This window comes from Octodon degus, unplaced genomic scaffold (genome assembly GCF_000260255.1).
Source record: "Octodon degus isolate 3935 unplaced genomic scaffold, OctDeg1.0 scaffold00004, whole genome shotgun sequence".
In the NCBI taxonomy this organism is placed as follows: Eukaryota; Metazoa; Chordata; class Mammalia; order Rodentia; family Octodontidae; genus Octodon; species Octodon degus.
The window spans coordinates 7657914-7671274 of record NW_004524580.1 but is presented as its reverse complement, the minus strand read 5'-3'; the positions used below and the strand labels follow the sequence as shown (position 1 = coordinate 7671274).

The window sequence follows — 13361 nt, the reverse complement described above, 5'->3', positions numbered from 1 at the left end:
TCAGAACTCAGATTAAAAACAAAATCTAAATTTCTCTAAGTTCTGAAAAGAAGACAAGAAAAGGTTTTGTGGAAATGATCATAAGTATGAACTAAATTTCAAAATTCTAAAAGTGGGAGGATAGAGCTTCAAAGAGGCGAGGAAAGGGAATTTTTTTAAAAATCTGTATTGTGTACTTGTACCCATACCCCAAATGATTATAAAATCCATAACTGCAGACATGTACTAATAAGTTTTTTAAAAATCATGAACATGTCTTCCAAATTATAGTCAATGTTTCAGAATTATCCCTTTCAGGCAACTTGCAATCCCTTTCCAGAAAGCAACTTGTAATCTGGTCAATGAGAACATAAATAAAGAGGAAACGGCTACCTGTTCAAACTCCACTACATGCCATGCTGCTTAATGCTCAGGGAATCAATTTTTAGAGACTATCTCTCAAGCCTGGTCAAAGTTCTCAGATCACTAGCCATTTGCTAGAATCCAAAACCACAGATATCAACATGCAAAATTGATCAAAATAATTAAAATGATGAAAATCTTTTAAGCATTGACTGTTCCTTTCAATAGACAGTAGAAATCAGCAGTACAATTATCCAAGCTATCCTGCATATACACATATATATTTTTCCATTTCTTTAAAGACAACAATATACAATATAACAACCATTGTTGAATTCCTATCATTTTGTTTAGGAAAATACTGTATCATTTCTAATGATTTGGGTTTGGCTTTTTTGGTGTTTTTTTTTTTTATTTTATTTTTTACTATTCTTTACTCTCTTAGAAAAAATTTGTAAAAAGTAAAAGTCTAAATTTCAAAAGAAGGTTATCATTAAATTACTTGAGCATTCATGCACTGAAACTAAAATAGCTGACAAAATTCAAAACAGAAACTTGGGAGAGAAAATTACACTTAGTATAATTTCAGTCTTACAAATATGCATGAGATCCAGGTAAAAACACCCTGAAGGAAATCTGTGAAGACATTAGCCATGGTAACATTTGATAATCTTTGTATTAATTTTTAAGGCTGAACTTCCAAATTTCCTACAAAAGAAACTAACTACTTTTATACTAGAACAAAGAACACATTTAAGTTAAACAGATTTATCAATTTGAAAGCAAAGTTCATCAATGAAAATGAGACAGGTAAGAACAATAGCCATTTACTCTGAAGGCATAATTCATCATTGGATTATTGTCAAAGGATGGGTTATCACGGTGACAATTTCATCCTTGAAAAAGTAAACTACTGGACAAGATCATTCAAAAAGTCAAGAAGCACAGGTGCCAACACTAGTGAGAGAGTGGAGAGGTAAACAACAATGAAACACAGAGCAGGCCCCCTGTGAGCACCAAGGAGGTCCCACCCACTTCGCTATCTAATGAACCACTAATTTCTTATCACTGTGCCCCATACACTAACTCTCAATTTACCTCATTACTTTTCTCTGCCGTAAACCCTAAAAAAAATTGCATCCTACTTTTGTTTTATTGTATTTTTTGGATGAATTGTTTTTAGGGGAGGTTTTATTTGTTGTTCTTGGTGCCAAAGACCCAACCCAGGGCTTCCAGTTTGCTAGACAAGCATTCTACCACTGAGCCAAATCCCCAGTCCCAGCGTCCTACTTTTAACTTTTGCATCACCTAATAGAGAGGAAGATCTTAGGTAATCCAAATGTAAGTTAAATTTAAAAAAAATAGATTCACTTAAACACCTATTGGCCATAGAGAGCATGAGTTTTTAAGTGGGGCAATATAGCAGTCTCCTGAATGTGATTAGAAATTCAAAGAACCACAGAGGGCAGGAAGAGAGCTCCATGACTTTCTCATTTTGAATAAAGCCACTCCACAGCTTTCATTTTAAAATGTCTCTTATAAATTCACTTCAATCAGGAAGTCCATAACTAAGATCTAGCTCTCTCAGTTCAGTCATATAGGATCAATTTACCTAGAGATTGTGTAATTCATGTTCTCCATTTCATAAATGTCAGTTTGTGCCAAAGGTGTCATTGTATTGTATTGTGTTGTGTTGTATTTTGCTTTATTTGTATTGAGGATAAAACCCAAGGCTTTATAGATGTTACGTATTCACTGCATTACTGAGCTATACCCCTAGCCATAGGTGCCATTTAAAAAAAAAAAAGAAAGAAAAAAAAAGAAATCAAAATAGGTTGGTATCTCCATAGAAATGACAAGAAGAAATAAATATAATATACTTTATGTCTGAGCCCACACCCCCTTTCAAAATGATCAAATGAAATCAAGATCAGGGATATTGGCTAGAGTTGACACTCTAACATCTAAGACGTCACTTCTGTATTGCCTATGATGATCCTCTAACATAGACTCAAATTCCATTTCTCACAGTGCTATTATTCAGCGCAATAGAATTATTACATGAGATAGCCACAAAATTGCTATTTTTAAAAAAGGTCCTAAGTATTTATTCTATGATTATTTTCTACTTTTCAATATTTTCCTAATAATTGCTAAAGACACATTTTTCTAAAATTAAATCTTAATTTACTTATAATTGAGCATCACCTACCCATACTGTATACCGAGGCTCTGAGTCACCACAATCCTTTGCAAAAATATAAGAACAGTTTCCTGGGAAGTAATAGTATATGCCATCAAATGTTTCAAAGTGATACTGTCCCCAGGTTTTGCAGATCCCATCTCTTCCACTGCCCATGTTTGGGACTGAAAATAAATAAAATGATGTTTACTGTCACAAAACAAATGACATCTCTTTCTAGTAATATTCAGATACAGTAAGATATTCTTTCATTGGCATAAATAATTTTTGGTGGTCTACATCACAGGAAAAAAATAACTAGCAGGAAGTTACCAGTTATATTCAAAATTATCAAACTCCTAGAAGCAAAACAGGGTCTCCTTTTGTTGTGAAGAAAGGATTTAGCATAGAGACTTTCTTACTTTGCTTCAAAGAAAGGCTCTAGGAGAAAGGAAAAGCAGGGAAAATGACAAAGGAAAAGAAGGGGATAAGGATAAAACAAGTAAGAAGCTCAAAAAAGAAGCTATTGTTGCATATTCAAATAATACAACAGGAAAAATTGCGGAGTTCCAATCTCCTTGGTTCTTTCAAAGCTGTCCTTATGATACAGAAACAGAAAAATAAGTAGTGACAAAAGTCACGTTTCTGTCTGGGAACTGGGGTGGGGAGCATTAGTCATTCAGTGTTACTGGAATTTAGGAGATCATGACCTCAAACTGGCCAGATTTCAAGCAATATTCCTCTTAAATCAAACAAATTCATCTCCTCCATCATCACGTAGGAGATGCCCTTGCAGATAGCCTGCTCTTCAATTTTTATTTTCTGGACCCTTCACTTTAGTGTAATGTTCAATCAATAACATTTCCTGGGCACTCAATTTGTGTAAAATGTTTTCATAAACTCTATGGAGAGCATAAAGATAAGGATAATCTTTGGTGTCTTTTCTTTTTCTAATTTTTATTTCATTTTATTGTTTTGGCCAACCCTGGCCTTTTCAAGGGAAGACATAATGACTCATTTTTGACAAAGTCTTCCCTGATGGTCCACATTACTTCTGGGAGTATTTTCATTGCATCTTGTATTTTCCTTTACAGTACCATTCAAAGTTTATTACTATATGTCTATTGGGCATTGGTTCCCACTGCTGGATGACAACCTTGAGAAGGCAAGACCATGTGTTTATTATTCCCCCCACAGTATCCTACAGTGCCAAGGCTGGGTCAAGTATGCGCTCAGTTAATAGAGTACACAAATGACTATTTGTTGGTCATTGTAACACAAGATCATACCTTTTACACACTATAAACAAAAATACTTTTGCAAAATCTGCTTCCTTAAAGAACCCTCAGTACTATTTCTATTCTATGTAAAGATATCCAATTAATTTGAAGTCAAAAAGAATATGTGGCTTCAAATAATGAATATAATTTACAAACTAAAAAATGAAATGAGTAAGAACCTTGTCCTACTGAGCTAGGAGTATGTAAAGTGGAAAAATACTTGTAGAAATAGTCGATATCAGTGAGAAGAGAAAGATGGCCTACTTATTTTCTTCTGAATGTTTCTAAATTACCTTAAATCACTGAAAATGAATTGTGAACCCTGTAGTTAATGCACAATACAATCGCTCCAACTTCCAAGGGATAAAAATGACTGTAGCAAATTATGCCTTAATGTTCTTTTCGGTGTCGCATAATTCTCTCATAAATATCTCTGAAACTTACCAATCTGGCACCTTGTCCCAAGAGCCTGAAATATTTGACAGTCACACGTACCAGTCTTAGAACAGAAAGCTCCGTTAAGGCATTCATAAGGACAAGAACCTAGGGGGCAAAATAATAAGTTAGTTTCTGGCCTGCATCACTTCTTATAAACATAATATGTCAAGATCTAGCTTGGACTAACTGTAACCACTATTAACTTAAACAGAACCCTGGGCCTCTTGCCTCAAGAAGCTAAAGAATTAAACCCAGCAAATCTCTATCAAGTTCATTTCATTATGTGTGCTGTAAAGCCAGAAGGACAGGTTTTTTCATCTCAAGCTGCTCTGAGAGCAAGGGTTAGCCTTCTTCGAGTAATTGAAAGGTCAAGTTCCCATGTAAGGAGTCCCTGTCCCCAATGACAAGAACCAGAAATACACAAACTCCAGATGATTACGTTGATAGAGTTTGGCAGCAACTGCACACCGGATGGGTTCTTTCTCTGGGAGCAAGCACTGCATGAAAACTAGAGTCCATCATTAATGTGAAGGAACAGGCAAAGCATGAAACTCAAAAGGAAGCTCCCTCTCCTGAAGAGAATGATTAAACATTTCGTTTGGATTGATCTTAATTCCCAGGCTTGATTACAAACGTTGCAATCTTTGCAATCCTGTGCTTATCCCAGATGAGGCAGAAGCCAAGTCATTTCTGGCTGCCACCAAAAATATGCTTGCTTTCATGGAAAGAAACATCGCTTCAAAGAATCGCATTACAGAGATGAGGCAACTAGCTGGGTGCTCTAACCTTAATTTTGCCGTCATCTCCTGAGTGACTTAAAAACGCAAATGACTCACAAAGAAAGCTTTTCTTCTGTTCAAGAGGTGACAAGAAGCAACTGGAGAAACTCAAGCAAGCAGGTTTGAAGTAACGCATCGGGAGAACTACAAAATATCTTTTTCGAATCATCATAAAGTATGACGAAAGAAGTAACACTGCCTGGAAAATGTCAAGTTCGTGGAAGACATTTATCTAACTGTGATAATTTACCCAGAGTTCTGCCAAAGACAAGCAGGAACAAATTCTATTCTTCTTTTCACCTTAATAGCCATTGTCTCCTTACATTTAAAAATATACAAATCTCTAGGTAAATCCTAAATGAGAAAAAAAAATCAGCTGTTTCAACTTAAGCCATAAATGTAAGTGAAATATCATTAACTTAGAAGTAGTTTTTCATGAGTGCATGCCTATGTCTATTTATTTATTTATTTATTTATTTATTTATTTTGGTGGAACCGGGGATTGAACTCAGACCCTTGCGCTTGCCAGGGAAGCGCTTAGTCCACTGAGCCATGTCCCCGGGCCCTGCCTATGTCTTTAAACTATACTTGTATCACAGTCTTAAACTTTTACAGTGAATGGTTATCTGAATATTTAGATAAACAAATGTGTCTACTTTAAATTTTTATTGACATTCCTGCTTATTTTCTTGGGAGAACAAAACCAAATCAAAACTTGTGAGGATCATTGTTAGTATGCTAATGGAAATAAGAAGTTAGCACTTTTAAGAGGGATGTCAAGGAATCAAGGAGCAACTAATTCATTAAAAAAAAAATGGTTTCTGATAGCAAGTCTTACCAGCCAAGGTCATGCTTTGTCTAAATGTTTAGCTGGAGTTATTTCTAAAACTAACTCGAATTTCTACAGGGAGTAGACTGAAATTATTACTAGTGTTAGATCAGTTTCCTCCCTGAAGTATATGGAAGGAATAAGAACTGACCCCATCTATCTTTCAAAGGCATCTTTGGAGAGAAGACACACAAAGCCCAGAGACAGGCACTGACCTTTTATTTTGCTCTCAGCCCAATTAATAACTTCATGGAAAAAATATCTAGGAGAAGTTGCTTCAATCTTTAAAAGGGAGAAATAGGAATTCAAAACAGTTAAATTACTTAATTCAAGTTAAATATGCAAATATAAAATCTGGTAATTAACAACAAAGGTAGAGATTATGCAGTGCTGACTTGCATTTCTTTAGGCCATGAGGCTAACTTGGTGAGGCAGCAAGGGCCCCTCTGACTGTGGTTGTTTCCCCTTTTCCACGACTTTGGCGCCTGCCTTCCCTGCACCCTGCGCTCGCATCCCTTCCTCCCTCACCTGCTCATACGCTGCTGAGAAATAAGCCTGTCTGGTCTGACCTTTGGACTAATGGACTGTCTGGCCGCAGAAATGGCAGGTCTTTGACACACGCAGGTGCAGGGGTTTCTGCAGAAATGCATGAGGCTGGCAGAGCTGCAGCCCCTCACATCCTGGCAGCCTGAGCACCACTCTGCTAGCAGAAGCTCCTGCTGCATTGTGGGGTCAGCATGTCACCTTCAGGCCTAAGAGGCTGACACTTGAAAGTTCACAGGAGACTTAAATGTATACATTTCCAGAGTCTAAGATAGTTCCAGAAGTGGTTCTGAGCATGAATTACAGAATCAGACAGACTAGAATTAGAGTCCTGACTCCACCATTTCTTATACCTAGGCAGCTTTCCTAACCTCTCAGTGCTGTCTACTCACCTGTCAAATGGAAACAATAGCAGCACCTACTTCCTAGTGTAATCAATGCAAAGCTTTTAGCATAGGACCCTACACAGAAAATGAGCAATAAAGAGGTATATCTTCATCTAGAAAACCCTTACAAAAATTTAAGATTTATGACCATGGCAAACAATTTCACATTACTAGAACTATCTGAGTGTGTATCCTTTCCAATAGCACTTTTATGTTCATTGAAAAACCAAACCCCAAATATACCACATAATCAACGAATTAAGTAGCTGGTGATGTGAGTAAAACTGAGAAGGACTAAGGATAAGAAAGGAGGTCAGTATGTGACAGTGTCCTTCTTCCACAGATTCTGTTCTCCCTCCTACATGCACAGCTTTATTTTGGCATTTTCTTTCCACCCTAGTACTTTTCTTTTCCACTCCACACGGCATGACGCTACTGTCTCACCATTTCAAGCTCCTCACCCCAGACCATAGCTCCAACTCACTGTTGCCTGCTCTCAATCCTCCCAGGTGTCATGCTCATCGTTCAGTCCTCCCTACTGGTCTTTTTCTCTGCCTGTAAACTCCCAACAGCCTGACTTTGATTCCACTAGGATGGCAAGTTGCATCACGTCATCTGCTATGTTGCTTCTGGTTACCTAAATCTAACATACTCATCAATATGACTGGGTGCCAACGTCCCCCTACTTGGCTCTATAATGATTGATGTGAAGTCTTTTTGTGGAAGCCAGTCAATCCACTCTAATGCTTATCAGAAGTGTATGGTAGCTTCAACTCTGCCTCGCAGTAACCTTGAACTTGTAACCTTTAACCTTGAACAAATTATTCTGCTTAGTCTCAATTTCCCAGTCAATACAGGAATAACAGTAACTGCCACACGAAATTCAGATGATTAAGTGACATAAGTAATAATACATCAAGAATAGCACCTGGCATATAATCAGGGTTGTAAACATGCTTTTCCTATAACCAGGCAAAAGCTAAAATCGAATACAATGGAGGACACTAGACCAAGGTAAAACACATCATTTGCTTCCAGCTTCACTTAACCTCCGTCCAGTGCCCCAGTGGAAATTGCTGTCACCACACTCCCTTCCTGATCACCCCAGAATCTGCCCTGTACCCAGCGTCACAACACATTCCACCAGAGTGAAGATGAGACACTCAGTTTGTTTTCCAACCATAGCTGCACTTACAATGGTGCCTTACATGGGTAATTGGAACTGTTTTAATTTTTCTGTCACATAGTTAATGGTGTCTTTGATTCAGTGAACGAGTCGCACAGAAATGACTTCTTTATGGGCCTAATTATTCTAGATGTGGAATTACTAAATACTAAACATTGCTGTTCTTGTTTACATCTCTAGCACAATTCTGGTACGTCGGCTGCAAATTCCAGCGGAACTGGAAAAGGACATTGCTCAAATGGGCGTCTGCCTGCCAGGGTGTTCACAGCCTTGACCGTAGCACACTCTTGGCACCCTTCTTGGCCCTCCTTGAGTTCATCTCAGAATTCATTTGGGTTCTGTGTACATAAAAAGCTTCCAACCTCACGCCTCACATTTTTCTGTTTCTGCCACAAGGCAGAGAGTCCAGGCAGGACAAATGACAGGAAGTACCTTGCTTCCTCCAAGACTCCCTTTCCCCAGTAAGAAACAGGAATTAGTAGATAAATATTCCAGCTCTCCTCTGCAGTTCCTCAGAGGCCCCAAACAAGGATATTCTCTCTTCCTTCTCCCAGTTTTATCCATCCCTCATCCATGCGCTGCTGTAACAATGAACCTGCACCTAAATCTAGGTGGATGCTTCAGGATTTGCTTCAGGAGAGGGGTTGTAGAAATGGAATGCAGATGCGAGACCCCAGGCAGCATGTGCCATTTGCAAAGCGTAACTAATAAGAGACGACAAGCTATTCCTCCTCTTTCCGAAGTGCATCTCCACAGGAGGGGAAGCAGTTCAGAGAAATACAGTCTTTAAGCGGGAAATCGCTGTGACAAGCCATACATGCTCCTGGAAGGTTCTGTCTAACCTCTGCACACTCATCTCATTTCTGGTGTATGTCTGAGCCCTGGCTCGCACCATTATCCGTTTGGTGCGCTTTCCTTACAGCGGGGAAGTCACTCTGTGTGTGGGAATGGTTTGATCACACGCAACACGCCCATCTTAAACAATGCTCTGTGCTTACAAACTCACTGGCCTTCTTTAGCATTTCTTTTAGAACCTGTTTAGATTAAGTATAATCCCACCCAATAAGGCACTTTGTGTGGCTCTTCAGTGTGTATTTAACAGTTCCTCAATCTAGAGGGTCGACCAAAATATATTTTTCTCACTATCAGGTTTTCTATTAAGTCATACAGATATCCTTGTTTGATGAACATGTTCTACTAGCAAACATGCTTACACTTGCTGAGGGAAAATTATTTACCACATCACATGACACATAAATTCCTATACATATAACATAGTCTCTGTTCAAGTAAAAAATAGTGTTTTAGTCTGTTTAAAATCCTTTTCCACTCTGCTATAAATAAATGTCTCCACGTTTCACAAGAATCAATTATTTTTGTCTTATATCAGAGGAGTATATCAAATCTATCTTCCATTCGCCTACTAATTCTCTTCAGTTAACACTATAAAACATCTAAATTCAGGCATCCATTGAAAAATTCTAGTAGAAATTATTTGTATTTCAGCATTTGTCAAAAGCTTCCTTAAATATTTATGTTGTTTGCCATATGAATTTTCAAATCATATTACTTTCCCAAAAAATAAGGCTGCTAGGTTAGAATTCTCTATGCTTTCATCTATCTCTTATACAGAAATAGTTCTTTAAACCTGTTCATTTGAACATTCCAGCCATAGTTCTAAAATAAAGTAATCATGTTATCCAGTATTCCTTATACGCAGAACCTGGGCAAACTCTCAAATTCAGTGACATCCTGCCCCTCAAGGAAGAAAACAAGGTCACCCCTCCAGAAATGACCATAATTTAGATTATTTTCAGAAAATATGAAAGCTGTCTCTCAGGACACCAGAATACATATATGATGCCTTTTTACAGCATTTAACTCACATCATTTCCATCTATCTCAGACCCCTTTTGAATGTTTTTTTACTGCTATTGTCCTAACAAATATCACATTTAATTTCTAAACCAATTCAAATTTTTTAGCAAGTACATGGGATTAAAGCTTCCATAAATGCTTGGAGTTTATCAGACAAATAAGATTAAATAGCCAAAAAAAAAAAAAAAAAGTGCTTCACTTTGAACAAGCTGATATGAAATGTACACGAACTTGAGAGTCGCAAAAAAGCATCCGGGCCTTTTCTTCGCCTCTCCCTCCTCCTTCCTGCCTTATTCCTAGCGCTTGGCTCCCCGCCACAAAGGTCTCATTGTTCCAGCGAGAGCAGCGTCTAAAGCAGAATGGGTTATTTCTCTGCCTCCCTCTCCCTCTGAGACATAGCCTACCTGTGCTGCTAAAAGAGCTTTTTTCTGTCGATTTTCATTAAACTCATTTCTGGAAGAAAACAAAAAGAACTTGTATAGTTAGAGGCCCCTAGGCAACCTGAACAAGCCTTTCCCAAGAGCAAGCTGGTGTTTTCCTCCTGATTTCCATCACTTTATCAAAGAGCTCTTTCTTGGCTTAACATTTAAAAGGTCTCCCTCCCCTCCTTGAAGGGGTTAGATTTGGGTGATGGAGCTGTCTCATTTTACAAAATTTGGGAGTGGCCCCAAATCTCTCTAGTCTCTGATGTAAACTGCATTTTAGGAAGGAACTTAGAGATAGAAAATAAACAAAATAGTGTAACACTGTATCCCCAACCCACACATTTTCTCCACATGACTTCATAAATCTGATGAAGAAAGTATTTGGCAAGAATATGTTTGCTTTTTTCAAGCATAACACTCAATCCTCCTCCGTTATGTTATAAAAAACAGATTAATATTAATATGAAAGATGTCAAACTGCAATTTATCAAAATGGTTAATAATTTACAAAGGTATACATTTATATTATAGTCTTTTATGTTCTATTTATCATTAACAATGTTATTGAAAGGTCAGCTGATAAATACAGTTCTGCTTCTTATTAAGCCGATTATTCTGAAGGTTTTTATTATTTGCTGCTAAATTATTTCATTTTTATCACTAAAAACTTTTACTGTATGTTAAGAATATTATTTGATAATCAATAATGTATGCTAACAACAGTCTAAAGGTGCACATTACTGAATATAACTTCCATAAAACATTTGAAATGAAAGTAATATCCCTATTGTACCTGCAGCCAGGGGATGCCACCCAAAACTCCTCTTAAAATTAAAAGGAAAGAAAATATTTTTGCTTCATGAATAAGGAAATAAATGCCGAGTCATTTTTAATTTGTGGAAATGTTTTTAAAAACTGCAACTCATGCATTTTCATAAAATATTTCATTGACTGTTTTAAGTAGCAGATATAATTGTCTGCTAAGCTTTGTTCATATTCATTAATTTTATGTTCTATAAGACATAAAGAATAAGAATACTCACTTTGATGTCCGTGTCAGGATGGATGATACACCAATATATCCTGCCATAAGAATAAGAACATTATATGTTCTGATGATTTAACAGATCAGTGTAACCGAAGTTTTAAACTTAGATTGATTTTTCTTATTAGTTGTCTTGTACTTTTTAAAATATCCTGACCAGTAAATTCTCTTTGAGATATCAGAGTGACTGATAAATTCAGAAAAGAACCAGTGGTATACACAATTAACTCAGAGAAATACAACTAAATGAGCATTAGAGTTAAATCAGAGATACCAGTTTTAGTTCTATCCCTACCACTCAGTTTTTGCCAAGCTTAAGCAAGAAATCAACACAACACAAAACAATGCCAGCTGAGGAACCGCCCGTGCCCTCTCTAGCTCAATATTCCATGACATTCCAAATCTCTTTGAGATTTCAACCACTACCACAATTGGAAGACAGCATCTTTGACCTCTTCTGTCTTTACCACTTTAGTAATCTCTCCTGTTTTCCTACAAGCTCCAAAATATACAGCCCCTCTCAAAGAACAAAATCTAACAAGTAATGGTAAATTAATGCCCTCACTATTAAAAATTTTGAAAGTAATGTATAGGAAAAATTGTCATAAAATAATTGAAAATTAACTCTAACCCTCAAATACTATGATATTCTTATAATATCTCTTTCGTCACTTTGAGGTATTTTGTCGTGAATAGATCAACTTCCCTTTATGTGAAATTCCAAATATTTAAATCACACAATTACTTTATATCATCTTTTAGAAACAAAAAAGTTGGAATCAGAGCTTCTTCCTGTAAAACTGCACATTATTATGAAAGCATGGTTTTAATAGCTGACTTAAAGATTTAAAATAAATAAATATCCAAAGTTCCTACATTATTAAGTCCCAAAAAGATTGCCTGAATGTCATTGAGTACATACCCATTCTAAAGACTTTAAAATGCTTTACAATATAAGGAAAACTGTATCAATTACTTGGGACCCAACTAAACTATTATAATTTAAGGTTAAAAATTAATGTATGCTCTTACCTTGCAGTGAAAACAGCAGTATCTGCAGCAAGAAAATACTCCAAGGTATCATGAAATTGAGTTTTCTTACAATGTTCATTTCAGTGTAGCCTTTCTCCCTGAAATGTAACCAAATTTTTGCTCTTTACTATGATGGCATCTTAGAATGATGATGGTGGGTACTCAGATTCTACCAAATAAAGCTCTGTGATAAAGTAATTCAAAAGAGAACCTGAGGGTCTCTAACTCCATACAGCATCTGCAGCTTTAGAACTTGCAGACTGGCCTTTGGCTGAGTCTCTCATTAGCCATGCATGGCAGCTTCTTACCTGAGCCGTATCCATTACAGCCTACCCCACAGCTGCACTCCATAAGCCTTTTTAGCTGTATCAACCTTGTATAGCTCCTGAAGACAGCAACATAAAAAAAAACCACTGGTTAATATTTCTTAATGTCCTGAGAGACAACCTTTAGCCCTATCTGATCTCTGTTTTAGGTTTTTATACATAAAACAGTGTCCTTTGGGGAAAGAAAGAAATAAATTCTTGTCAATCTTTCCTAGAAGGTCTAGATGGGTTTATAATTTTTTTAAAAATTACAAGTAAATTAAAATTATATGCATGTATTTTCCACTCAAATCCTATTAAAATGTAGTTTAAGTTAGCATGTCTATGTATTCACAGAACTTTCTGTTAAACATGATACAATAAAAAAAAATCAGTTGATAATAATCTAATACTTGACTTTAAGAAGAAAATAAAGCAACTCACCTGGCCTAGAAAAGTGTCATTCAACAGCTTATTCTTCCATCTTCTGTGATAAGCACCCAACTGGACAACAAAGAAAGGTTTCTTATCCCAGCACTAGGACCACCCTTCCCTGGAAGTAACTGGTTACCTAGCTTGGCATCAGAGAAGAGCTCTAATGCTTCATAATGAACTCAGAGAGATGATCCAAGTGAGTAAAAGCCATGCTTATGTAATGGGTGCATAATTCCAAAGCAAATTTCACTAACTACCTTCAATAGTATCAGATTC

The 13361-nt window shown here is 36.8% G+C and overlaps 1 protein-coding gene across 1 annotated transcript in view; it reads right to left on the bottom strand.

Moving 5' to 3' along the window:
• Otogl (otogelin like) overlaps window positions 1-12423 on the bottom strand; it is a 162193-nt gene extending 149770 nt beyond the window's left edge. The window contains exons 1-6 of the mRNA XM_004623891.2: window positions 12346-12423; window positions 11312-11351; window positions 10248-10296; window positions 6066-6132; window positions 4249-4347; window positions 2555-2709 (exon numbers count right to left, since the gene is read on the bottom strand). Coding sequence (XP_004623948.1) covers window positions 2555-2709; window positions 4249-4347; window positions 6066-6132; window positions 10248-10296; window positions 11312-11351; window positions 12346-12397 — 462 coding nt within the window. The 5' untranslated portion in view covers window positions 12398-12423. The remainder of the gene's footprint in view (window positions 1-2554; window positions 2710-4248; window positions 4348-6065; window positions 6133-10247; window positions 10297-11311; window positions 11352-12345) is intronic.
• Between the last annotated feature and the right edge of the window lie 938 nt (window positions 12424-13361).